Here is a 25561-nt window from a genome sequence, read left to right as displayed (position 1 = left end):
ATGACCTGGACAACCAACACCTCCAGCCTGGTCAAGAAGGCTCACCAGCGCCTCTTCTTCCTGAGGACACTGAGGAAGAATCAGCTTTCCTCCACTATCCTGGTGAACTTCTATCGCTGTGCAATAGAAAGCATCCTGACCAACTGTGCTACAGTGTGGTATGGGAGCTGTTCTGTTGCAGAGCGCAAGGCACTGCAGCGGGTGGTGAAAACCGCCCAGCGCATCACTGGGACTCCACTACCTGCCATCGAGCACATCCAGAGGAAACGCTGTCTGCATCGAGCTCGCAGCATCCTTAAGGACTCCTCTCACCCAGCCCACAGACTGTTTTCTCTCCTGCCTTCCGGCAGGCGTTTCAGGTGCCTCCGGACCAGGACCAGCAGACTAAAGAACAGTTTTTTCCCCAGAGCTGTCTCTTTATTAAACTCTAACCCTCATTGATCCCACTCCCCTTATATACTGATTGACTCTCCTCTCCCTCCTCACACCTGCCTCCATTTTGTTATTTGCAATACTATAATGTTCATTTGCACTGCTGACTGTTATTACAGTAACAACTGTTTACATATGCATCTTGCACTACTACCTTGACTGGAATATGCTCATTTGCACTGCCGACTGTTTATTTACAGTACCGACTGTTATATATACATTGCAATATCGTACCTTAACTGTAATATGCAATTACTTTCCACTGCACTCACTCGGATAGCTTCTGTCCAAACTTTATTTGCACTACTTTAAATCCATTGTTATACTGCTCATTAGCCTAACTTATACATATATCTATTTGTAAAATTCTGTTTATAGTAATATCCATCTGTATATTATGCTCACATTCTGTTTATAGTAACAGCCATCTGTATATATATTCATAGTACATATCTATCTGTAAAATTATGTTTATAGTAACAGCCATCTGTATATTATATTCAGTACATATCTATCTGTAAACATTCTGTTTATAGTAATAGCCATCTGTATATTATTATATTCAGTACATTTCTAGCTGTAAATTCTGTTCACAGTAAGAGTTATCTGTATATTATATTCATAGGACAATCTATCTGTAAATTTTTGTTTATAATAGTATTCAACTCTATATTTATTCAGTACATATCCATGTTCTGCACTTATGAACCACTGTATATCCTGCACTTGCTGCTATTGCACTTCTGGTTAGACCTAAACTGCATTTCGTTGCCTTGTACCTGTACTTGTGTAATGACAATAAAGTTGAATCTAATCTAATCATCTAATCCACACAGACATCAGTTGTGGTAAACAGAAGCTCAAGCATGTTTGCTTGACGTGCAAGAACCAGTGAGGTTCATTCTCATGTGTTATACAGCACGTTTGAACTTCCACAGGAATCAGGTTTGTTTGAATTGAAGAATAATACATTAAGTTGAAAAGTCTGCATGTGTTGGTGGATGATAGTCTACCTTTAATGAATGATCCAGGTTGTATAATGTTGTAGTCCAGTTTTGTAATGGGAGAAAATGTGAAATGGGGAAAAAAGTGATCGAAAAGAGAGAAAATGATATCTGAAAACCTGATCTTGGAGCTGTTTACAGTGTTGCAGTCTAGCAGCCGAACCACCATATTGGATCACGCACAGAGTCTGTTTTCAAAAGGAGGGGCTTCATAGAGAGAGGAACTAAACTGAGTCTTACTGACAGTCTGGGAAGAGAGGTGCTGCAAAAATGTCAAATAATGTGGAAAAATTAAGTGTTTTTTGAGCATTCAAGCATGACAACCTAGTCTAGTAGAGCCCAAAAACAAGTTCACTTTGAAAAATAGCATAATAGGTCGCCATTTAAAATTCAAATAATGAATCAACTAAAAATGTGTTTTAAATCATCATGATGAAAGTTTAATACAAGCCTTTTATTGTACAGAAATGTTTTTGTTCATTTGTATTTAAAGGTGCTCACATTTCAGAGGAAGATAAATCGATTGAGAATCAACTATAAATGGGAATTCTAAATGAGATAGCAATACATGTACTTGGAAAAATATTCAGGAAGTTAGAAAGTCTGTTTGATAGAGATGATTATTGTAAGAAATATTCTTAAGTAGTTGGATGCATGGTTATGTTTAATTTACACATAAGGATTGATTTTGATTGTGTGTATCAGATTGTTAATTCCAGATAATGCTTTAACCAAGGCGTTTTCTGCGTCTCACTGCCCATGTAGTGACAGCAGCAACAAAGCATATGAACATAGTTACCACACACAAAGAAATGACAAGAACTGTCAAATTCATGCCTGGGTTTGATATTCCTTGGGGTTTTGGATCAGGGAGGATCTTTGAAGCTTGAGCAATGTTGGAGGTTTCAGATTTCGCTTTTTCTTTGTCTTCAGACTGAACTGCAAAGAACATTGTGGTGCCATTTTGGATTGTGAAACTGAAATTGAATGAATGCTGTTCAACTGATCCAGCCTCGTGCGGTGAGACGGCAGTTGTGTTGACTGCATGGCCATTGCTGAAGCTTTCTCGAAGCATTTGAAGGTCATAGCTCCACCTGATCTCATAGGATTTCGCTTAAAGGAAAAGAAACATGCCACGAAGACAATAAAATTGACATTATTTCATGATCGAAATTTGAAACTACAATTTGTCAGTGAAGAAATTAAAAACCTTGTATTTAAATTCTGGTATAGTAATTGTGTGCTTTACCTGTCCCTTGGTCAAGGTCCTCACCAGGAGCCGTCCAGCTGAGAAGCACAGAGTCCTCCTGGATCTCAGCACTCAGATCTGTGATTTTGTTAGGAGGGAAATTTGGTGGAATTGAGCCCATTAAATCCACTGTAAAACTCTCTCCAGTGGCTGTTCTGGTAAAGCTTCCGACCTCAAGTGGTTCCTCAGGAACTGAAGGCTCGGGAGGGTTCAGCTCCACCACACCTGGAATTAGAGGAATCACCTGAATCTGCTTGATTCTGAAGTTTTTCTTTAAGCAGCTGACTGTGTAGCTTACTATTGACATTTATATTCTTAGTTTCAGTTTGTGCATGGATTCATTGACTCTTTCTGCAGGTTACATAGATACAAGTACTTTTACAAGTGAGTAATTTAATCATCTCAAATGATTTGTTCCAAACAATCATTCACTCAGGAACTAAACTTTGAGTCAAGCTACATTCCAATAATCAGGGTCCCTACGCAGTGTTCACTTATCTCTATTCACTTAGCACAGGATACCTGTTGAAGATCACTTCACTTGACTAAATGCAACGTCATCAAACAGTTTGAGGTATTATGGCCAAGTAATACTTCTGTAAATAATTATAATATAAATTACCATATATTTGTGTAATATAGCCTACATGTGTATATAATACATCCATATTATGTAAAAATGTATTATTATTTTAATGAATATAAATCGTCATATTTGAATGTGAAAAATATCTGTTGCGATTGTTTAATACAATAATGTAATTTGGTTTTATGAATATGTCTTATCTTATTTGATAGTAATCATGGAAGTTGCATTGTGATTTTTGTGTCTTGAACACTTTATACCCATGAACGGCTGTTTACAAAACACACATTGTATTAATTAAACACAATAATAAGATCCTCAACTTCTTTTCCCCACGGTTTCACAGACTAGGCTTAAGCTAAATGCATATTTGAGCTGTTTTAACTGAAAGCAACTTGTACTGACATATCTTAAAATACATTAGTGCCATTACTTTGTCTCAAGATGTCTAATCCTGGCTTTATCTAAACCCTGTCTGTGAAACCAGGCCTTTATTTTTTATTTTATACAAACTTTAAAGTGCTGGAGAGATGCGCAATAACTGGTGGGCACATTTTTGTTTTTCTCTTCCTGTAAAGTATTGTATCAATGTAACCCTTATAATCCGTAGATGCCATTTGCAATGCCCCTTCGAACTGATCATGGAGCGTCCCTTTGATGGTGGATTACCCTGTGAAATCCACTTCGCAGGACACTTTCGGTCGATTAGAATTCACTTGTTCAAAAACCGATTTATTCAGAAGCGAAACAAGTGACTTTACAAACAATTCTGCTTTAGCTTCATTTGGAACTATTGTTGCTGGCAAAAATTAAATGTAAAAATTTGTAATGAACTGCTGTATAACAATAATATCATACTCGCGATTGTGCTGTTGGTCTGAATTAAGTTTTCTTTTCAGATGTGATCCAAGTTTAAATTTATTTTCAAAACGACCAAGGGTTTACCGTTTACCACGTATCCAGGTACGTATGGGGCACCACCCCTTTTTTGTAAAGTAAATCTGGCTTGTCCATCTTGATTCTTCACTCTCACTTTCAAGCTGCTTCTCCCATCTTTGAACTTTGTGAAATATCTGGAATAGATGCCATCATTTTGAAAAGCATCAGCACCTGAAAAAGATGGATCTCTGAGTTATATAATTTGGAAATGTACCTTATTTATATTTTAAGTTGAGTGCACACTTGAAACAAAAATGATGGGTAATTTACCTGCTCCATTGTCCAGGAGTTGTAATGTTTCTGCGGACCCAGATTGGGACTCCAGCGTAGCCCACACTTCAGCATTTATTACAGGCCTGTAATTCTGACTGACCTCAGCAAACACTATCATGGGTTTAGTGCCGTCACTGAACTGCTGGTTCATGCGGGTTTTGACTATGATAGGGGGAACATCAGCACGCGCCGCTTGACTTGTTACTGTTATAGTCAGAGACTGAAGTGTTGGACTTTGGATGCTGTACTTCCAGTCCCCAATCTACCAAACACATGGATAGTAAAAGCAAAGAAATAAGGGTTTGCTGTAAATGTATTAGCTGAATCATCAGTCTTAGTTTGAAGTTGTTGGTGAACATATTTGATCAACTCTGTCTTAAGCAAGGTGCACACTGTACAATTTATAATAGTCCTTCACGATTGTTGCTTGTCAGACTATGAACATGATCATCGCTGTAATCCATGTCACACTGTAAGATCTCAGTTTTCATTAATGTCAGACTACGACAGTCAAAATGTGTTATAAACAGACGCACACAGGAAAACTCGTCCGGAGTTTTACATCATTAATCAATGACACGTTTGGTGACAGTGGGCTGCATTACACGCAGGATTGAAATGATGGCTTAAAAAACAAAGACAATTTGACGGTCGTCGTAGGAGAAGTCACACTGCAGGACTGTGAGTCAAATCTTTTGACACTGCCAGAATTAAGTCAGAGGTAAAATTTTGGCTGTCGGTGAACATGTTAAACTAACAATCAAAGACTTCAGATTTTAGCCTAGGATCAGAGGAATCTTTTAGGATTTGCAAAATTTGTCTCAGACGGCCAAATTGTGTCCAAAATCCAAAGTTGTTGTTGACCATATTTAATAAACTCTGTCTTAGTCTGAAGTTGTTGTTGAACATATTTTGATAATGTTTATCTAAAACTCTTGGCCCAGATGTCTTTTATTGTATGATAATAGGTCATGTTTAGCCTACATGTTTATGGTCTGAACTATAAAATGAATATCTGGTTCATAAAAGTTGTCATACCTCTGCAGTTCCTGGAACTTTAAAGGTGACTGTTTTCAGAGATACTTCATGACTCATTTGTGTCCGACTGTAGATTGAGCCACTTGGTGACTGTATGGAAATGATAGGAACACTTTTTTCATAGATTATTACAAAGCTGGTTTTGTTGCCAACAGTTTGATCCACTGTTACTGTCCCATTGAACCAGTCTGATGTTGTTTTTCCAACACTTTCTAGCTAAAGAATGAAACAAAAATAAATATTAAAATACTCAATATCAATGACACTCTCAAAGTAATATTTGTATCATGGGCAATGAGCAATTACTTGCCAAACCTGAACTGGTTCTTTTGTGTTATCTCCAGTTGATAATGTAAGCGAACCAAACGCATCCATTAACTGGTTGGAGGTAAAATTATCACCGGCATAGAAAAATACCCCCCCTATTTTAATCATGCAACAATTTTGCATTACATATTAAACTGGCATTGATGTAATAAGATTTACTTATTATTACTTATTTAATCATAATAGATACTTATTTATTTTTTTACTTACCAGTTTGATTCGCCATTTCCCTCAGTGCTATATCTGCATTGGGACCCACAGCTATTGTGTGTATAATGGCGCCACTGTTAATTGCCTTCAAACTACATTCATTAATGTTGTCCGTCGCCTCACCATCTGTTAGAAATATGATTTCATCTCCTAAAACATCCAAATTGTCTGTTGCAAGTACCTGATGGTTAGAAAATAGAGAGCATTTGCCTTGAATAAACTATACACTTTACATATTGCAAACAGTAAAATTAACAATTAATATGGCACCTTTAAGCCTAGATCGAGGCCTTTACACACGTACGTCCCTCCACTTGCTGTGTTTGGCAACAATTTGATGAGATTCTCTCGTGTGGAGTCGTCAATAGAGATCAAGGGGCTCAGAGTATTAGCATTACTACTAAAGGTCACAATTCCAACACTGGCTTGATCCTCAATGATGCTCTCCAGGAAATATGTAGCAGCCTGCCGCTGTCGAAGGATTCTGGCGCCCTAGAAAATGGAACTAATTTCATTGGTATGGTATTCAGTGTGTAAAGGATAAAATTATGCAGGCACTATTGTTTCAAATGAAGTTTCTTTTTTTTTTTTATGTTTGCATACTTGCATACTTCCTGAGACATCAAGGATGAGACAAACAACCCGTTGCAATCGTTGCACAACTTTGAAAGTTGGTGCTGGTGGTGAGGACTGCATTGGTTCTAGAGAACGAAGAGCGTCTTTATCCACCGAATCCTCAAATATTACGGTCCACGTTGGTTTGTTGCCACATTTGTAATTTTGCAGGTTGGGGGCTTCATAATTGTGATCGTTTGCTTGACAAAATGTGATCACCTAAAAACAAAATTTGTCACACACACACACACACAAAAAAAATAGATTTTCTATGGACCTTTGAAAAAATAAACATATACAGACTTTTGCGTGCTCATAAGAAACTTTCGCATGCACACAGGATTTTTTTTTTTTTTTGGTGTGTGCTCACGTTACAATTTCCCCGGTTTCTCTGTTAAATTTGTTAAAGTGGACATAAGGCCTTGAAATATGATACACTGCCCTAATGAAAGACACATCTTGAGAATTTTTTACTGTATCAGCCTTTTTTAATAACCCTTGGACTTGGACACATAGTACAATGCACACAGCTGTATTGCGCCATCAGCCCATTTACAGCCCAGAAAGTCTGTATATTTTTATTTTTGCAAAGGTCCCTTTAGGGGCTCTGTAATTATCTTTGTGTCCTCAGGCCACTGAATTTCAATTTTATATCTCATTGTAATGTCTGACAAACTAAAAATGAATATTAGCTTCTTGCAATTCAAACTTTATATTTTGCAAATGTAACTTGTCAAGCAGATGTTGCCAATTGATGTAGATGTAGATAATAATTGTGGGATGTAACGTCCAAATTACTTGGCAAACAGAAGAAAACAGGACAGAACTCATGTACTGTACGCTGTAAGTTTAATTAGTTACTAAAATAATTTTCTGGAATGTGTGGAAACATGCAAAATCTGTACTTACAGAATCCAGGCTTGGTAGGTACATTATGGAGCTGTCTGTGTTTTGATTTCTGTTTGGAAAAAACGTGCACTCATCGGTAGGTAGGGAAGTTTGTGGATCAATGCGACACGCTTGAAGAGATCCATCAGCAGTACGTTCATAATACTGTCCTTCAATGCTTTTGCTACACCTAAACATAAGCAAGAAATCAATAGTGATTGTAATTTCCAAGGACATTTAAAAAATATCCCTTTTTTAATTAACAGTTTATGACCTTGTAGCTTCAATACGGCCATTTGAGTGGTAGAATTTCTTTGTTTTACTGTATTCATCATAAACGCCCCATCTCAGATGAGCCCATTCATGCACAAAGACCCTTCCTGCAAACAAACAAACAAGCTGCTAGTAAAACAAACAGACTACCATATTAATATTGTCACGGTTAGTTGAGAAAATGACAAAAACATCAGAAACAACAGAAAACAGTGCAAAACCAACTTAAAGTCCAATTCAAATTAAACTCAAACATGCCAAACGTAACAAATATGACTTTAAGATGTCTTATTTGACTATAAACGTATAAATGTAGAAGGAGGATAAATAATGTTCACCTCTTGATCCGTAAACCTTAACGAAAGTGTCACTTAGCAAGAAGTTTGGGGTGAAAAGAATGTAATCTCCCTCTTTTCCACATTCACCATACTGATGAGTATATGGCTCAGTTGAATCAGCGTTATCGATTTTTATTTTGGCCTGTGTTTGACATTGAGATTGGGTCAGCAACATCACATGTGAATGAAATTAATGGAAATGAATATTTTACAAGATATAATGCCATAATTCTCTGTACCCTATCAAAGGACTCTGTTCTTGCTCTGGTAAATTCCTTACTATTCCAGTGAGATGGAACCAGTATTGTAGCATCTTTAAAATAGACCTTTTTATCCAATGCATGATGAAGATGAAGTGACCCTTCAGTGACCATGTCCTGTCAGAAGGAAAGTGAAAAGATAAAATGAGAAAAAAACTCTGCTCAGTGTATTTATTCAAAAGCAATTATTATTTCATTTGTGCATTCACAAATACTGTCAACAAATTGTGATTATATACTGTATATTTCAAAGATTTAAAAAAAATAAAACACAGAATCTTCTATGACATCTTTCACAGAATCAAATAAAACAATGAATGCACATAAAGTTTGTTAAATAGACAAAAATAATCACATTCACCTTGATTTTATCAATGAGCGTGTTATCCTGAGGTACTTTTGAACTGATCGCAATGGAAATGTCAACATAACCACCATCTACATCTAGTTTGATTCCAGTGGAGGTGGACGACAGCAACGTCCATAATAAGACAAACACCGTTCTTGAGTCCATAGCTGTAGAGTTTAGATGAACAGCAACTCCCGAAACCCCGTTTTGAACAATGTCAAATCAAAGATTAACTTGAAGGGCCTGAGATGGAATGTCATTTACTGGAATGGACAGAATGATACCAATATAAAGGGACTGGGTCATATCAATAAAAAAACACATTTATTACAGTGTCATGGGGCAGCATGTGATCAACTATCATCAGCTATCAGATATCAATAGCTGCTTATTTAACTTTATATGACTGTTATTGAACAGGAAAACACCTTCAGTGCTACTTTCCCACAGACAACAAAAGAAGACTCAAAAACACAGTAAAAAAAAAAAAACAGTAATCTTGTGAAATATTATTATAATTTAATATAGCTTTTCTATTTGAATATATTTTAAAATGTAATTTATTCCTGTGATGGTAAAGCTGATGAAAAATAATAATGAATCTATCAATTTGTCATTTACCTTCTATAATTCAGAGTGACATCAAAAACCACAGATCCCTTTACTCTAATAAATGTACGTATGCCACAATCAGCTGCTGGGTCACAAAATAACTCCACATGATGTTTTTCTGTCCCTGTCATTCACTGTGATAAGCAGTTTAAATCAGTGCATTGACTGAAAAAATTATTTTCATGATTTATTGTCTTGAAATCTTTTGTCAAATCATCTTAGATTCACAAATGTTGTTCAGATTTACAGTGTGACTGTCTTTAATAATTTCTGTGCACGATAATCTAATGCCACATCCACAACAACACGTTTTATTTCAAATAAAAAAATATAAAAAAATTCTAAAGTGTCTTCATGTTACTTTTACAACTGTAGTGTGATGAGGGGTGTGAACACAGAGAAAACTTTACAGTGGATGGGAAACTGTGTTATATTGCTCCAGCATCACATTATGTAAACTATATTTATAACAAAAAACTGCAGAGATGTAGGTGCCATGATAATCTATCAATAAAAGTACACCTTGTCATCTGCTGCTGCTGCAGACTGAAGAACATGCTGACACACTGACTAAAAGACAGGGAGGAGCCGCCGAATAAAGGGGACTGAGGTGATCATGAATCTGTGAACAGATTATGGAGCTAATCACAATTTTTTAGGTGGGTTGAAGAAGGCCTCCTAAAAAGGGACTAGGGATGCCCCTGGTGCACAGCATACATACTCATTACTGAAAGGGTTAGTTTACCCAAAAATGAAAATTCTGTCATTAATTGTCATTCCATGACAGACATACCCTCATGTCGTTCCAAACCCATAAGTCTTTCATTCATCTTCTGAAAACAAAGTAAGATATTTGTATTAAAATCGGAGAGATTTCTGTCCCTCCATCGACAGCTACGAAAATTCATAAAGAGATCATAAAACTAATCCATATTAATTGAGCAGTTTGGTCCAAATTTTCTGAAGATACACGATCACTTATGATGAACAGATTGAATTTAGAATTGTATTCACATTTAAACTTTCATCAACGCACAAATCAGTTGTGGTAAACATAAGCTCAAGCATGTTTGCTTGATGTGTGAGAACCAATGAGGTTCATTCTTGTATTACGCAGCACGTTTGAGCTTCAGCAAGAACCAATGAGGTTGTTCTCGCACTTCAAGCTGGTTCGGTTGAGCTTCTGTTTATGTTTCGCTGATCAATGTATATGTGAATAAAAGTCTAAATGCAATCTGTTCATGAAGTGATCGTGTATCTTTAGAAAATTTGGACTAAACTGCTCAATTAATATGGATTAGTTTTATGATCTCTTTCTGAACTTTTTGAAGCTTCAAAGTTGCGTAGACCAGCGTTTCCCAACCGGGGTGCCACGGCACCATGCACCATTTTAAACCATGCAAGCGAGAAAATACAAAAAAGAATGCGCTGTCTGTGATGCTGACACACACGACGCACAGGACGATGCGCGCCAGAATCGATATCTCTTTCGAGCTTTCGCTTTGAGTAGCCTCATGAGAGCAGTCTTAAATTAGTTAAATAAAGTCTTAAATGAACGTTAAGAGTTGTGAGAAAATGGGACGTGTGTGGGATCCACGTGCAGCAGTGACATCAGAATCAAATAACACTTATTCATAAAAAAATGCCATTAAACAATTATTTGAAATATACTGTATTTATGTTGTTTCTACATTACTTTGGAGATTAACTGTGAAATTATTACATATAATATATTAAAAACAAGCTATCTTGTGCAATTATAACAAAATTATCCCAATATAAAAACACGAATAAACTGAGTGAGCAAACATTTAGGTGAGTAAACATTTGCAATGGTAATTGAGCAATGTTTATATATGAATTAAAGCCTTAATTAAATATGTCATCATGTAAAGTGATCTCTTCAGATGAAATTTATGATTTCCTAGACTTTAAATGGATGGACACATTTTTTTTATAATATTAAAAATATCTAGATGACAGTAGGCCTATACGGCAGTTCTTCCCTGTGGTATTGAAAATTGATACATTTCAAGGTATAGTATCAAAGTAGTATCGTGACAACACTAGTGTAGGGTGCCACATATCATTTCAAAAATGACTGAAAAAAGGTTGGGAAACACTGGCGTAGACTGTCAGTGGAGGGAAAGAAAGCTCTCCAATTAAAAATATCTTCATTTATGCTTTGAAGATGAACAAAAGTCTTTGTTTGGAACAGCATGAGGGTGAGTAAATGATGACAGATTTTTCATTTTTTGGCTGAACTATACTTTTAAGTAATGGATCTTTATAAAAGTATGTGTAGTATGGTTGGTGTATAGTAATTTTTAAATGTTTCCATTCAGTGACTTTCCCACTTATTGTCATTAGAGAATGACTGGTTTGCAAATTTAGCCTTTTTTGACATTTTTTATGTTGAACCTCTATGAGAATATCAACACTACTCCGATACACAAGGTGGCAGTAACGAGGTCACAATGTAATATTCTTCAACCACAAGCGGGAGCAGCAGAAATCGCACTGCAAAGCAAAGCTAAAGGTTACTGTTTTCAATCAAAGTAGAATACTTCCAAGAGGGGGCGCTTGATGGCCCAGAAAGCAGAATAGATCATTGTGCCCCATCCAAATCTCAGGGTTTGTTATATCTTATGGTGGGCATTTGTACACCTAAATGTATAATCATGAAATTATATTCAGTCCACAGATTCCTATATGACAGACAAAACAAAAATCCACCATAACAATCTGTACTCGACTATTTACAAAACTCATTATCAAATATTCACAAACGACTGTCATTGGTCCATCCTAATCAGCGCTGTGAAAAGTAACAATTATCACATGACAACACCGGCTGGATGACCAACACAAGTAACGTTCTGGACAATAATTAACATTAGAAAAACGACAATTGTTATTTTTAAATGGCGTTCAATCAAAAATACACAATGAAGGGTCATAATAATTGTACAACTATCGTATCTGATTAATTGGAAACATCATTCGGACCGCTAATGTCTGCCTCTGTCAGATTTCATGTTTCATGCTAATGGTCATTCTACCCGCTGGTTCTATTTCTATGAGAAACCAAGAGGGAAAAGGCACAGTATGAAGTAAACAGATGTTCTCAGTGTCTTGATACCATTCAAAATATTTCACAATCAACAACCGTCTAAATGTTTTTACGCAGCCTGTCATTTCGCCAAATTACCGCGTTTCGGTCGATGCGGAGGCGTTTTCGATGAATCCCTTCTGCATTACAGTATGTGCAGGAGGCCTACAACTTAACAGGTCTGTGTAGACTGGGAATGCTTATTGCTGTTGAGGTTTATACTGAATTTCACTTGTTTTAATAATGACTAGATCTAATTATGTATAACGTTCAATAATGACTTGCATTGAGGTCCAAATATCTGAGACCACTAGTCAAAATGAATAATTGTTTTTTCCCCTTTACAAATGTTATGATTGACACAAGTTTTTAATAGAAAAAAAATCTATATTTAAACAAATTTAATAATATCTTATGAAATAAAAATGGACAATGCTTGTTTGTTTATGGAACACACGAGTTTATTATAATTGACTTACTTGTGCACGTCATTATTTTATTATTATCTTTTTTTATTTTTTATTCATGTGCCCTCATAATCTATGAGGTGTGCACCGGCATGGGGGCGGGACAATTATAATCCCTCCCCTCCAGCATCCTGTCACTCACATGAGATTGTAGCAATTTTCAAACGACAATCGAATACATTTTCAATAGATAAAATTAAGTTCCGCTCTACATTTTTATCTCTCTTTTGAGAAGTCGTTTCACTCAGATATACATCACAATAGACCCAAAAATGCGATTGCAATTTCTGTTTCATGCCGATTTGAGTATTTGGTACGCTCCCCTTTTTACGAAAGGCTTTACATGGTCAGTGTCAAAAAAATTTGTAACTACTAATGGGCCATTCTCACATTAAAACGCAAGGTTTCTAGACACGTTTTTTTATTTTTAAATTGAGCTTTTTATTTTTATTTTTTAAATTTAAAGTGCCACGGTTTTGGAACACCATACGCGAAATGGCAAACACAATGATAAATGAAACATTAACATTGAAAAAAAAAAAAGCAGTTCAGTGCATTATGTGTGAACTTCCCCTTATACTAAAATATTTCTTATTAATTTTACGTCATAATGTTTCCATGTTTTATATTTTGAAATTATATGTCGCCCTCTCGCCAGTAAACATCATCAAAGAAGAGAAGAGAAGAGATGTTGTTGCATGAGGGAGTCTTTCATCTTTTTTGATTAAAGATTATGAGGGCACATGAATTAAAATAAATAAATACTGATGTCAAAGGAATAAATCATTTATAAAAAAAATACTACAATATTCCATAAATAACAAGAACTGTCCATTTTGATTTCATGGTGATGCTTTTTAAATGCATTTTAAATTTATGATACATTTGATATGATACATTTATGATACACTTTTTAAATACATTTTACTCTCTAATGAGAGTTAGATCATCTGAACGAGTTTTTTAATCTGCCCTCTTTCTGAAGTGGGTTGCATGTTTAGGGGCCTCAAACAGGAAGGACACCATGAACCTGAATGAGAAGAAGCCCAACAAGTGGTGGACAGAACCGGACACGTTTGCCATGCTGGCCCTCATAGAGCAGATGGGTCTGGTCCACGAGCTGGACAAGAAGCGCCAGCGCAACGAATCCCTCTTCCGACGCCTCCGTCTGAGTCTGGCAAAGCGGGGCATCCACTTCACCGTTACCCAGATCCGTAACCGCTGGAAGAGCCTTAAACATAAGTACCGTAAGATCAAACTGGCCAGCTACCGAAGTCCAGCTGCACGCCTCTCTGCCGTCGAGTCTTTCCGCTACTTTCATATGCTGGATCACATGTTGGTGCGCAGACCAAAGACGGGAAGCAGGGAGGACAACCTCACAGATGGTCACGACCTTCTCGGACGGTCACTCGCAGACCTGGATGACCACACAGACAGTACTGCTGCCCATTACCTTTTTTGCATGACTTGCAGTTTATTTGTCTATATGCAAAGGAATAGTTAATCCAAAAATGAAAATTCTGTCCTTTAATCACCCTCATGCCATTCCAGACCTTTGTTTTGTGGAACACTAATGTTAGAATGGGATGCTGAATGTTGATGCTGCTCTTCTCCTTACAGTGAATGTGAGGACGTAATTGGATGCTGTCAGGCTCAATGAAAACGCCACAAAAGTGGTCCTTATGATTAGTTCACTCTATTCCAAATCTTCTAAAGTCATGCCATTTTGTGTGAGGTGCAAGTTGTTATTCACTGATAATCCCATTCATGTTCAAATATTTTTAAATATGGTCCATCAAGACTTGTTGCACCAGGTTTGACATCATTGGTATCAAATTAGCATATTTCCCAGTTTACTTTCTTTGTAGTCGAAAGAGCCTGTATGTGGAACACAAAAAGAGTTTCACAGAAGAAATAAAGTCACCTGTGTTTTGGTGTATAAATGATGACAGAATATTCAGTTTTGGGTAAACTATTACATTTTTACCTCAGAACATGTGGCCACCCAGTCGTATTTTCTTACTTTATCCAGGTTTGTTCATAGTTGTTATGCATGGCGGCATGTCACACCTCCTCACAGCCTTAACATGCATCCTTTGACGCCATAAAAGAGATATGAGAACTGTTTTATGCTCCCAATTATAAGTTGATGCCTAATCATTTATAGTAATTTTGCACAATTATATGGTTAGTTACTTTTTATTATTTGTACTTCATGACCTGCCAATTGAGAATTATGGTCTTATACAATATATTAAAGGGAGAGTTGTCCCAAAAAAAGACAATTCTGTTATCATTTATTCATCCTCATGTTATTCATCCTCATTACAAATCCACATGACTTTCTTTCTTATGCGGAACATAAAAGAAGTTATCTTGAGAAATGTCTTTGTGTCCATATAATGGAAGTTGGCCAAAACTCTTTGGTTGACAACATTCTTCAGAATCAGAATATCTTCTTTTGTGTTCTGCAGAGGAATGAAAGTCATACAGGTTTGGAACAACATGAGGGGGAGTAAATGATGACAGAATTTTCATTTTTGGGTGAACTATTCCTTTAATTTGATCAGGTTCTTGGTATTATTGCCTTGTTTTCAGGGCAATAATTAGACTAGCATTTCCCAACCCTGTTTCTGGAATAACACCAAGGGTACGTTTACATGTCAACCGTGTTCTAAAAATATATTTTTTTCCTTTGCGTTTTTCGCATACAGACAACAACGTGGTCAAATGAATCCACAAAAACAACTAAAAACACTGTATTATTCATACAAGGCCAGTAGATGGCGATGTCACTTTGTAAAGAAACACTATGCGCCTATATACTGAACACATAATACACATGCACATGACGTCACCGTTTTCACAAATTCACATTTTTGTAGTTTGCAACAGTATCGTATCGAGTATACTTCCCGTTTGCACACGGACTTTGATACAGGTTTGATATTTCAACCAAAAATGACATTATTTACTGTCTCACCTTCATGTTGTTCCAAACCTTTATTCATTTTTGGGCAGAGTATCGCTTTAAATGTCATCGGAGTCTCTCTAGAGTTGCTCCTTATAATTGTGTCCATTTTAATTGTGATAACTGTACGAGATGAGGATTGGTCCTGTTTGTCTCCGGTTTCAGGTCCTTGGCCTGAAGGTGTAATCCCTGAAGGCTTAATCCCGAACTGTGATCCTGAGAGCATGTCTAAACTTGAACCTGATGTTGACGAGAGCCTGAATCCAGATGACATGGCTGGTTCTGAGCCTCCAAGCTGGGCTGTAGGACCAGATGAAGTTATGACCCTGGGCTTGTCAGGAGAATACCTCTATGCAGTGAAGACCGAGCCACCATCCCTGTGCACTCCCAACAGTACAGAAAGTACAAGAGACGCCGCCGACTGCGGCCACGACGATTTCCCAGGTGACATGCTGGTTCAATTCTGTGTGGTACAACAAACTAAGGGTGTGTTCACACTTGTAGTTTGGTTCATTTGGTCCTAACCAAAAAAAACAAAAAAACATTTAGTCCTGGTTCGCTTAGCATTCACATTGGCATTTTAACACCGAACCTAAAGATACCGAACCTGAAGGCATAGGGTTATGTTCACAACCTGATTGGTCGACTTTTATTACGTATATTTCGTGACGGAACTTACCGAACATCCAAAACAAGGCTGTGTGCTGCGATATCTGCGCTCGTCTTATGTGCGTAGCCTGCATATAATGGTATTTTAAACAGCTGAGAACTCGTGAAGAGCTTATAAAATGTGTAAAGGAGTCAAAACAGCAGTAGGAATCCCTCCGTCACACACACAAACGAAGAGCTGCTTCGAGGAGACGTGCCTTTGGTCCGTGTTGCGTTCATATTTCAGTTGAACCGCACCAGAGTTCGTTTGGAAGCAGACCGAGACCCACCTTTTTGGATGGCAGCGTTCACACTTATTCAAATGAACAGCACTAGCAGAACAATCACACCAGGGTTTGTTTTAATCGAACCAAGCATGCCAAGTGTGAACACACCCCTAATGACCTCATGAGTCACAGTTTTTCTTGTTTCATCCGAGCAGGAACTTCTGAGGAGACCAGCAGCCTCATCCTCCAGCAGCTCACCATCCTGAACCACCGGCTTGGAGAACAGCTGGCCGAGCAGAGAGCCTTCCACTGCAGCATGCTGGGAATGATGGACCGCCAGATCCAGGTCCTGGAGCAGCTCTCCAATTTCACCAGGAACCACCAACCCAAGCTCGAATCCCCGGAGACGGACTCTTCAGTTAGTCCGAACGTGCATGAAGCTCAAACGCAGACTCTTGAGCCATGTCCCATGTTCCTCATGCCCAAAATCGAACCAACAGCTTCTCCTTGGAAGGTCTCTCTCGTGGAAGTCCACAAAAGGTCACCTTCTCAATCGGGCAGTAACATCGAGACTTCTCAAACCATGAAGGGGTGCAAAGAAAGCACTTCTAGCCCACCTTCTTTAGAGATTTCATCCTCAACCAAGAACGCTGTTGTGCAGAATGGATTGTGTAAGCACGATTGAGTGATGTTCATGTAATTGGGACGTTATGCATTCGGTAGGAACACCGCCACAAGTCTTTTGTCCTGTAGATGTTTCAGGATGTTGCTTGTCTGATGCAATATCTGAAACATCAACATGTGCATTATTTTTTTTTATTTTTTTTGTTTCATAGGAAAGTATTATATTCAGTGCTCTGATGTTTTAATCAGTAACACTTTGGAGAGATAGAACAATAGACTTATTGCTATTATTTATTTACTTTGGTTTGTTTGCGAACTAACACTCAATGTGAATCTTAGATGGTAAGTAACTTTTGAAATTGCAGTTCGGACCAAGGTAGCTTTATGTCTGTAATCATCTTGCATTATCCGAGAAAAAAAAGGTCATTGGTAAGTGTCAAGATGTGCAAAAGTATGCATTTCTTTCAATTATGTTTGGGACACACTTTAAGACTGATTTTAACAAAAGAGTGTATGTTATGTCTAATGTCAACTCATATGTGGTTTAGTATGAACTTATAAGTCTGTTACTTTCAATAACTGCTTGCCTCTTATTATAAAGTAATATTTCACTGAAATGTGTCATCATATTTTTCACATGCAAATTAAATCAGGGTTGGATTAGTTGTAATGGCACTGGCATTAGAAATGAAACATTAGAAACATTTCTAATGAAACATTAGAAATTAGAAACAAAGAAATCAGATCTTTCTCACTAGTGTACATCAGGGTACTGAGAAGTCAAATTTACGTTCAAGTATGGGTTTTGTGCCAGAAAAATTGCCCAAAAGTCAAAGTGTCTGGCTAAAAACATACTAATGTGGTAGTAAAAAAAAAAAAAAATCCACATTTAATTGTACTTAAGTGTAGAGCAACTTATTTTACGTAGCTTTTGAAATTGACTATAATTGGGAGATATTTTGGCATTAATTAGTAAAACAACCTAATCAAAAAAAAAAAAAAAAGCCTAATGATAAATTTGTTATATCTTATTTATTAGTTATATAATAAACTAATACATAATATGTAACAAATGTATCATTAGGTTGCTTTAAAATTATATATTACAAGATCTATTTATTAAATAAATAGGTAAATGCTATATATAGATATAGATATAGGGTGAATTGCCCTAATGTGGGACATTTTTTGCACTTTAGACTTTTGTGACATATTGCGATGTGTAACCAAAACATTAAATCCACACCCAATACCATTTTAAAACACCCAGGATGTGTCCTAATCAAATCAAAAGAGAAAATTCAGATAACCCATTCATAAGAGAAATTATACACATATTAGTGCTCTTATTGCAAGTTGTCTGAGAAAATCTGCATCTTCCTAATGTGGGACAGTTGTGTCCCCAATGTGGGACACTGAAAAATCTATGATAAAAGACCAAAAATCACATTGATACATGTAGAATAGTAAAATCTTATTTTGTTTTAGATTCACTGGAGAGTTGATTTAGGGACATTCCATGCCCTGGCCAACAGTCTCAGCTGAGGGACCCCACCATCCTCAACAATCTGCCTATACTCCTCTATGGCTCCTTTCATCCTGTCCTGCTTCCACTGAATACGTTTCTTTCTCTTATCCTTTCCCTGTTTCTGTCTCTCTTTCTGCATCTGACAATCTGTCCCTGTCTTTCTCATATTTGCCATTGTGATCTGAAATACATTTCACACATTTTTGACTCATTTAAGTACTGTCCCACATTAGGTTGATCATACTGTCCCGGATTTGGAAACCACATTTCCTAATGTGGGACACTAGGAAATTTGATACAAATATTAAATATATATTTTATACACACAAAGTTACACTATTTTTTGATGGACAAACATTTCATAAGCATATTAGACTAAAAAGTAGCAGGACTGCTTTGTTTAAAATGTATTTAACTCCTTAATATCAAACTGGTTAAAACTCTATGTCACTGGCCTTTGGATGGTCTTCACACAAGGTGCCTCGTCCTGTTTGATGATTGCTCCACCCTCAAATATGATTGGACATTTGATAGGTCATGTGATTTTGATCATATGACACCACAGCTTTGTCTAACCCATAGTTTCACTGTCATTCATGTATTTATGGGGGACTTACAAACACTAGACCTTAGGTGTCCCACATTAGGGCAATTCACCTATATATATATATATATATATATATATATATATATATATATATATATATATATATATATATATATATATATATATATATATATATATATATATACGCTGTTCATTACGATGTCTTTATGTTTTTGAAAGAAGCCTCTTATGCTCACCAAGGCTGCATTTATTTAATGTATTTAACGGTAATATTGTGAGCTAGTATTAAATTGTAATATGATGTAGGTTATTTAATGAGTGAGCGCGGATGTCGGATCGTTGTTCTCCATAACAGCAGGTGGCAGTATTGGTTGTCAGTATCAGCGATACTATACTGAAGAACTGAAGACGGGTTTTGTGCATCTGGGGGGTGTTTTTCATAAATGTATTTTTATTTGATTACTGAAGATACGTGCAAGGAGTAAGTACTTTAAAACGTGTGTTTATGTTAATGCCATATCATATTTATCGTCAATAGGTTGAGCACGTTTACAGCTCTATTGTTGAGGTGCAGTAACATTAGCTAGCTGAGCAGCTGTCTTTACCTTAAACATGCAGATTATGAGCATTTTATGCATTTTTAGGATTTTTAGCTTTATGTATAAAGCAGACTTTTAGCAGTAAGCTTGCAGACATCGGTATTGATGACATACATCATTTAATTAATTCACATAAACAACATGCATTGAAGACAGCTTCTGTAAAGGTCTAATGTATAACGTTATGTATACAAGTTTATACTATTAAAATGTATATGACAAATATGTTAAATCTATTTTATAGTAGTTTTTTCTACTCACTATAGCACTGTTCTGTTACAGTAGATGTATTATTTGTGAATTTGATCTATTTATTTATTTATTTATTTATTTAGTTTAATCTTATTTTTACTGGGTTTCTTTTCGTCCACAGACCCCCTATTTCTCCCATTAAACATCCACACGTGACACATTATCCAGCAAGTTGTCAAAAACTATTTCTGAGATTGTATACTTCTATGCCAGCTGTTTTTAAACCATCTCTAGTCGTTTAAAAAAATATTCTCAGGTGGAAAAAGTTTGCCTGTGGGCCTGAATGGGTTAAACCCAGAAATGGCTGTTTTTCTATAAGAGTGTTTCCAGATGTTTGAGGACCTTTCCATGGATGTTCTCTTTCAGATATGGCAGATGACGCTCTGTTTGAATTCCTCCACATGGAGATTGTTTCTCACGTGTACAAGGAGCATGCGACCCGGGAGGACATTGATAGGGTACCATCTTACATTGCAGTCGACAAAATGTCCAGACTGCACATATCATATTTTTTTTTCCCTTTGCTTTAATGATGATTTGTTATAGCATTTTGTCTTTTGCATTTGTATCATGCTCTGATTTGCTTTGTTAAGGAGAGAGTGACGTGTGTATCTACTCTAGAGGCAATGGGCTTCAGAGTTGGACAAGGACTGATTGAAAGGTATTCTGATGTACAGAGTTGTGTGTTATACACGTTGTGGTAGCACTTTATTTTCTGTCCTGTTCCCCATGTACAAGCTATGTACTTATTATAGTGCAATAACTAGGTACTAACCCTGAACCAACCCCTAAATCTAACCGTAACCCATGTTTACCCAGTACTTTCTTGGGTAAGTACACTGTAAGTACACATACTGTACAATAAAGTGCACTACATTGTATTATTTTATTATTATTTTTTTTAATCCAGAGTTTATAAATCTAATAATGGCATGATTTTGCATATGTTTTTGAGAAGGTTTACAAAAGACTGCCCCAGCTTCAAAGATGACCTGGACGTTATGAAGTTCCTCTGTAAAGACTTCTGGACCACCGTCTTCAAAAAACAAATCGACAACTTGAGGACTAACCATCAGGTCTGAAGGTTCAATTATGTATTTAAAGTGCCCCTATTATGATATTACCTTTCATGTAGTGTGTAATTTAGCTGTTTGTGAAGATAAAAGGTCTGCAAAGCTGCAAAAGAGCATGATAAAGGGAGTCATTAGGTGCGTTCCATTCGACAGGGTCCATACGCAGTGTTCACTGCTCCCCTACTCCCTGAGCACGGTGTATCAGTTGAAGTGGACTTCACTGACAATAACCGCTCATTTGAAACGCCCTGCAAACGTCATCAAAGATAGTCAACCACGGGGTCGCGCAGATTATGATATGACATAAATATATATAGGACTACATTCATATTTAAATTTTTGTTATTATATTATATATTTACAATTATATTGCACTATTTTACAACTACCTAAAATAAAATCACTTTACTTCACAAGCTAAGCTGGCTGCATTCACTGAGGTAAATTATAATCATCAAAAATAGTATATGTAATATTCACAACAATAACCGTTAAAAATACTGTCATTTGTATAACCATGCGAAATGTATGAATACTTACACACATACGTAAACTCGTTAGTTATGACCGTTCTGACTGGTGATGACGTGGTGCGCGAAATGACAGTTGGGTGAGGATTGCTCTCCACTTCCTGTGAAGTGATGTATCGATGTTCCCTTATTCCCTATGCCGTGCGCAGTGCCCTTCGAACTGAACATGTTCGCTCCCTTCGGATTGGAATCTCACTTAAGATGGCGGAATACCATGTGGAGTCCACTTCGCAGTCCACTTACGGTCGAATGGAACGCACCTAAAGTCTCTAAAAATAAAGTATTGATTCTGAACTGCCTGAAACGAGTCGTCAGTAATTCCAGTCTTACTTCCTGCACAAACCTACGTAGTTTTGTAACAAATTTGCATAATGCCAGCCTATGGTCTTCATTGACTGCCTGTAAACAATGCTACAGTACTTTGTTTGGTTTGTGTCCTCAACATGTGGAGAAGAGACTGTTTTTAATGCTGCCAAAGCAAATCCACTTTGCATGGACATCTAAAGAATTGAATTGATCGATGGCACGAATTGATACAGTAAAACCGACTTCATCATTACTGTTTGTATCACTGTGTATCAAGTGTTGAGGAAGAGCTGAAATTCAGATATGGTAATGGGCGTTTTGTTTCTGACACACGTTGTGAGAGATAGACCACTCACAACAGACTGAGTTATCTGACCAATCAGAGCAGAGAAGACCAATCACAACAGACTGAGCCATCTGACCAATCAGCAGAGTAGACCAATCACAACAGACCGGGCCATCTGACCAATCAGAGCAGAGTAGACAAATCACAACAGACCGGGCCATCTGACCAATCAGAGCAGAGTAGACAAATCACAACAGACAGGGCCATCTGACCAATCAGAGCAGAGTAGACCAATCACAACAGACTAAGCCATCTGACCAATCAGAGCAGAGTAGACCAATCACAAAAGACTAAGCCATCTGACCAATCAGAGTAGATTAGACCAATCACAACAGGGCTGCGTTCAGCCCCGACAAAACGTTGCACAACGTTTTTTAAACAGAAACGGTGATGCGTTGAACACATTGTTCTGATGACGCAAGAGTTGCAACTATGGCAGCTGAGAAGGCCATTCTTTGTGTTCTTTGTGAAGAATTTTCTGAGCCTGATGAAGTCGGTATAAATATGTGTTTAATACTACAAAATATGCCCGATGTTACAGTTACTGCACTTGCCGCCCAGAACAAAAGAGAACATCCCAATCGAGTGAAGGGATTTGTGGAAACTGAAATGGAAGCACACATCTTACCTAATTCAGACTAAAACACATCTATTTAGCTTCACATACTGACTTTATTTGTAGTTCATACTGTTTTAATACCCTGTATTTTCTTTATCATTTTTAGGAAAAGCACTTAATTACCATTGTTTATTTCTATACCAAATGTCATGCACTTGCAATGAAGCTGAAAATATAAACAACTACATCATTATGTTGATATCCTATATTTTTACAATAAAACTTACGACAAACATGTCTTCTAATATCCTCAGTTGTTGCGTATACCGAGCTGCACCGAACACATTTGTAAATTACTTTCCTTGAACCCATTGTGCGAGTTCACTTTAATACCACGTGCTTTATATACATGTTGCTGCTGATTGGACTGCAGTTCTGACACACCCACCAAACAAGACAAAACGTATCTCAAACCCCGTTGCACATCGGTGCACGCCGTTTCCAGGAAACATGACGTTCAACCCGGAAACCGTAGCAAAACGTTGCGCACCGTTTGTACCCCAGACTGAGCCATCTGACCAATCAGAGCAGAGTAGATTCTCCAAAATGAAGAGAAAATCAAAGTGTCTTTTGACCTTAAAAGGATGTAAACCTATTGTTGGAGACTCCAAAACAAAATTGGTAACCTTTAACATAGCATAATAGGGGCATTTTAATATGTGGCAACACATGTAGCATTATTGTAATTTCTTTTCTCTGGCTTTGTTCTAGGGCACATATGTCTTACAGGATAATAAATTTTCACTACTTACTCAGTTCTCCAGTGGAAAGCAATACCTTGAGGAGGCCCCAAAAGTGAGAATGATAATTAGGCTCATTCATACTATATCATATTCTTCTGACATTTATTTTGTCTATATTTTTAAACCATAAGAAGTGAAATATAAATAGACCTACATGTCCTCTCTGCAGTACTTGGCCTTTTCCTGTGGGATGATTCGGGGCGCTCTCTCTAACCTGGGCTTGGAGGGTGTAGTGACCGCAGAGGTCTCTTCAATGCCATCATGTAAGTCTATGCTAACCTTATATATCCCTCACCATTTTAACTCTTAGTAACTAAATATATGAATGATTAAACAAACAGATAAATAATTATAATACATTTGGTTATACTATTTGAATGGTTCTTTAATGACAAGTATGATAAAGTGTGACTTGACACTGTTACTGAGACTGCAACTGTCTTCACTGCCTTTGTAAATCATTTTTCTGTTCTTTATAGGTAAATTCCAAGTTGTAATTCAGAAACTCTAGGATGGACTAATGAGCCGTGAACACGAATGTTTCTTCATTTAAAACTTTGTCAGTGTGAATTAGTTGGACATAGATGTTTACAACATTATTTTTGATATAAAGCAGTTTCAAGTTATATTTCAGTGAGACAGTTCCCACGCATTTCTATACATATTTTTTTCACTTTAAATACAGTCTTGACGTGTTTGGAAATATTCTGAATACTTCAACACTTCTTAATGCAAACTAAATGACTGAAACAGATAATAATGGAAGCGTATTTTCATAAATGTGACATTTTGTAACTTCTGAATTATTACACATTATACTGTATATCAGATTCAGGTCACTTAACATATTTTGGCCATTTTACTTAGGTTTGATAAGACATTAAAAAAAACTTGGATGTAAAAAATGTTAGATGCTTTTCTACTGTTTTATTGTAAATGTAAATTATTTCTCCATACAGTGATCTAAATCTGTTATTTAGTAATGACACATCTGATTATTTATTTGAAGAAATACTGCTCTTTTTAGTTTAGAAATATGTTTAATGTTTGGGAATGTAACAGTTATATCTTACTGGTGAAGTAAAAAAAAAAAAGATTTTTGATTTCACCAGAAGAGGGCAACCTTTGTCAGTCAGATGAATGTCATCCAGAGCGAAAGCTCAAAAATATTTCAAATAAATATCAAATAAATGAAGGATAAAAAAAATTGCTTTTTTGAATGAATGATGGATTTGAATAAATGTCCAAAAAGAATGAATGCAATATAACAATAAACATCCATCCATTTGTCTGACACCCTATAATATCTGTTTCATAGCACTACCCAAAAGTTACCCACATTTTCAAAAGAGATTAATGCTTCAATCCACCAACGTGGCATTTAAATAATAGTAAAGAAAATGACTTTAAATTTACTTAGGAAATACTATCACAGACACTGTAGAAAAAGAACTAGAACATATTGGAAAACATTTCAAGCACAGATTAAATAGATTTTTAAACTGTTTTTTGATATATATTTGAGAGAAAAGGTTTCTATGGAAGTAGGAAATCA

The 25561-nt window shown here is 36.6% G+C and overlaps 3 protein-coding genes across 3 annotated transcripts; 2 read left to right on the top strand and 1 right to left on the bottom strand.

Annotated features, from left to right (window-relative positions):
- Window positions 1-1871: 1871 nt before the first annotated feature.
- Window positions 1872-8995, bottom strand: LOC311297569 (calcium-activated chloride channel regulator 4-like). The gene is made up of 14 exons (XM_084419923.1): window positions 8794-8995; window positions 8412-8549; window positions 8173-8314; window positions 7836-7941; window positions 7583-7751; window positions 6662-6892; window positions 6329-6550; window positions 6059-6239; window positions 5837-5943; window positions 5522-5737; window positions 4481-4745; window positions 4217-4381; window positions 2686-2910; window positions 1872-2549 (listed from the first exon to the last, which is right to left on the bottom strand). The coding sequence occupies exons 1-14, from the start codon at window positions 8944-8946 to the stop codon at window positions 2164-2166; spliced, it is 2706 nt and encodes a 901-aa protein (XP_084276049.1). The 5' UTR covers window positions 8947-8995; the 3' UTR covers window positions 1872-2163.
- Window positions 8996-12464: 3469 nt separating this feature from the next.
- Window positions 12465-18059, top strand: LOC311296927 (uncharacterized protein). The gene is made up of 4 exons (XM_084418928.1): window positions 12465-12684; window positions 13958-14408; window positions 16109-16387; window positions 17034-18059. Exons 2-4 carry the CDS (start codon window positions 13997-13999, stop codon window positions 17501-17503), a joined length of 1161 nt encoding a protein of 386 aa, XP_084275054.1. The 5' UTR covers window positions 12465-12684; window positions 13958-13996; the 3' UTR covers window positions 17504-18059.
- A 1845-nt stretch (window positions 18060-19904) lies between these two features.
- Window positions 19905-24813, top strand: trappc6bl (trafficking protein particle complex subunit 6B, like). The gene is made up of 7 exons (XM_084418680.1): window positions 19905-20019; window positions 20756-20847; window positions 20983-21050; window positions 21348-21465; window positions 23975-24058; window positions 24176-24269; window positions 24486-24813. Exons 2-7 carry the CDS (start codon window positions 20758-20760, stop codon window positions 24515-24517), a joined length of 486 nt encoding a protein of 161 aa, XP_084274806.1. The 5' UTR covers window positions 19905-20019; window positions 20756-20757; the 3' UTR covers window positions 24518-24813.
- The last annotated feature ends 748 nt before the right edge of the window (window positions 24814-25561 follow it).

Source organism: Rutilus rutilus, assembly GCF_951802725.1.
Source record: "Rutilus rutilus genome assembly, chromosome: 9".
Lineage (NCBI taxonomy): Eukaryota > Metazoa > Chordata > Actinopteri > Cypriniformes > Leuciscidae > Rutilus > Rutilus rutilus.
Note: the sequence above shows the minus strand (reverse complement) of the source record. Positions and strands in the feature narration are given on the sequence as shown.

Excerpts from the sequence above, each read along its gene's own strand:
- LOC311297569 (XM_084419923.1), bottom strand. The coding sequence starts at position 8,946 with ATGGACTCAAGAACGGTGTTTGTCTTATTATGGACGTTGCTGTCGTCC. Across the intron at positions 7,942-8,172 it reads TAAGGTTTACGGATCAAGAG|GAAGGGTCTTTGTGCATGAA; the intron begins GTGAACATTATT and ends GTTTGTTTGCAG. Across the intron at positions 6,240-6,328 it reads GCCTCGATCTAGGCTTAAAG|GTACTTGCAACAGACAATTT; the intron begins GTGCCATATTAA and ends TCTAACCATCAG.
- LOC311296927 (XM_084418928.1), top strand. The coding sequence starts at position 13,997 with ATGAACCTGAATGAGAAGAAGCCCAACAAGTGGTGGACAGAACCGGAC. Across the intron at positions 14,409-16,108 it reads CCTGGATGACCACACAGACA|GTCCTTGGCCTGAAGGTGTA; the intron begins GTACTGCTGCCC and ends CTCCGGTTTCAG. Across the intron at positions 16,388-17,033 it reads CGGCCACGACGATTTCCCAG|GAACTTCTGAGGAGACCAGC; the intron begins GTGACATGCTGG and ends TCATCCGAGCAG.
- trappc6bl (XM_084418680.1), top strand. The coding sequence starts at position 20,758 with ATGGCAGATGACGCTCTGTTTGAATTCCTCCACATGGAGATTGTTTCT. Across the intron at positions 20,848-20,982 it reads CCCGGGAGGACATTGATAGG|GAGAGAGTGACGTGTGTATC; the intron begins GTACCATCTTAC and ends TGCTTTGTTAAG. Across the intron at positions 21,466-23,974 it reads ACTTGAGGACTAACCATCAG|GGCACATATGTCTTACAGGA; the intron begins GTCTGAAGGTTC and ends GCTTTGTTCTAG.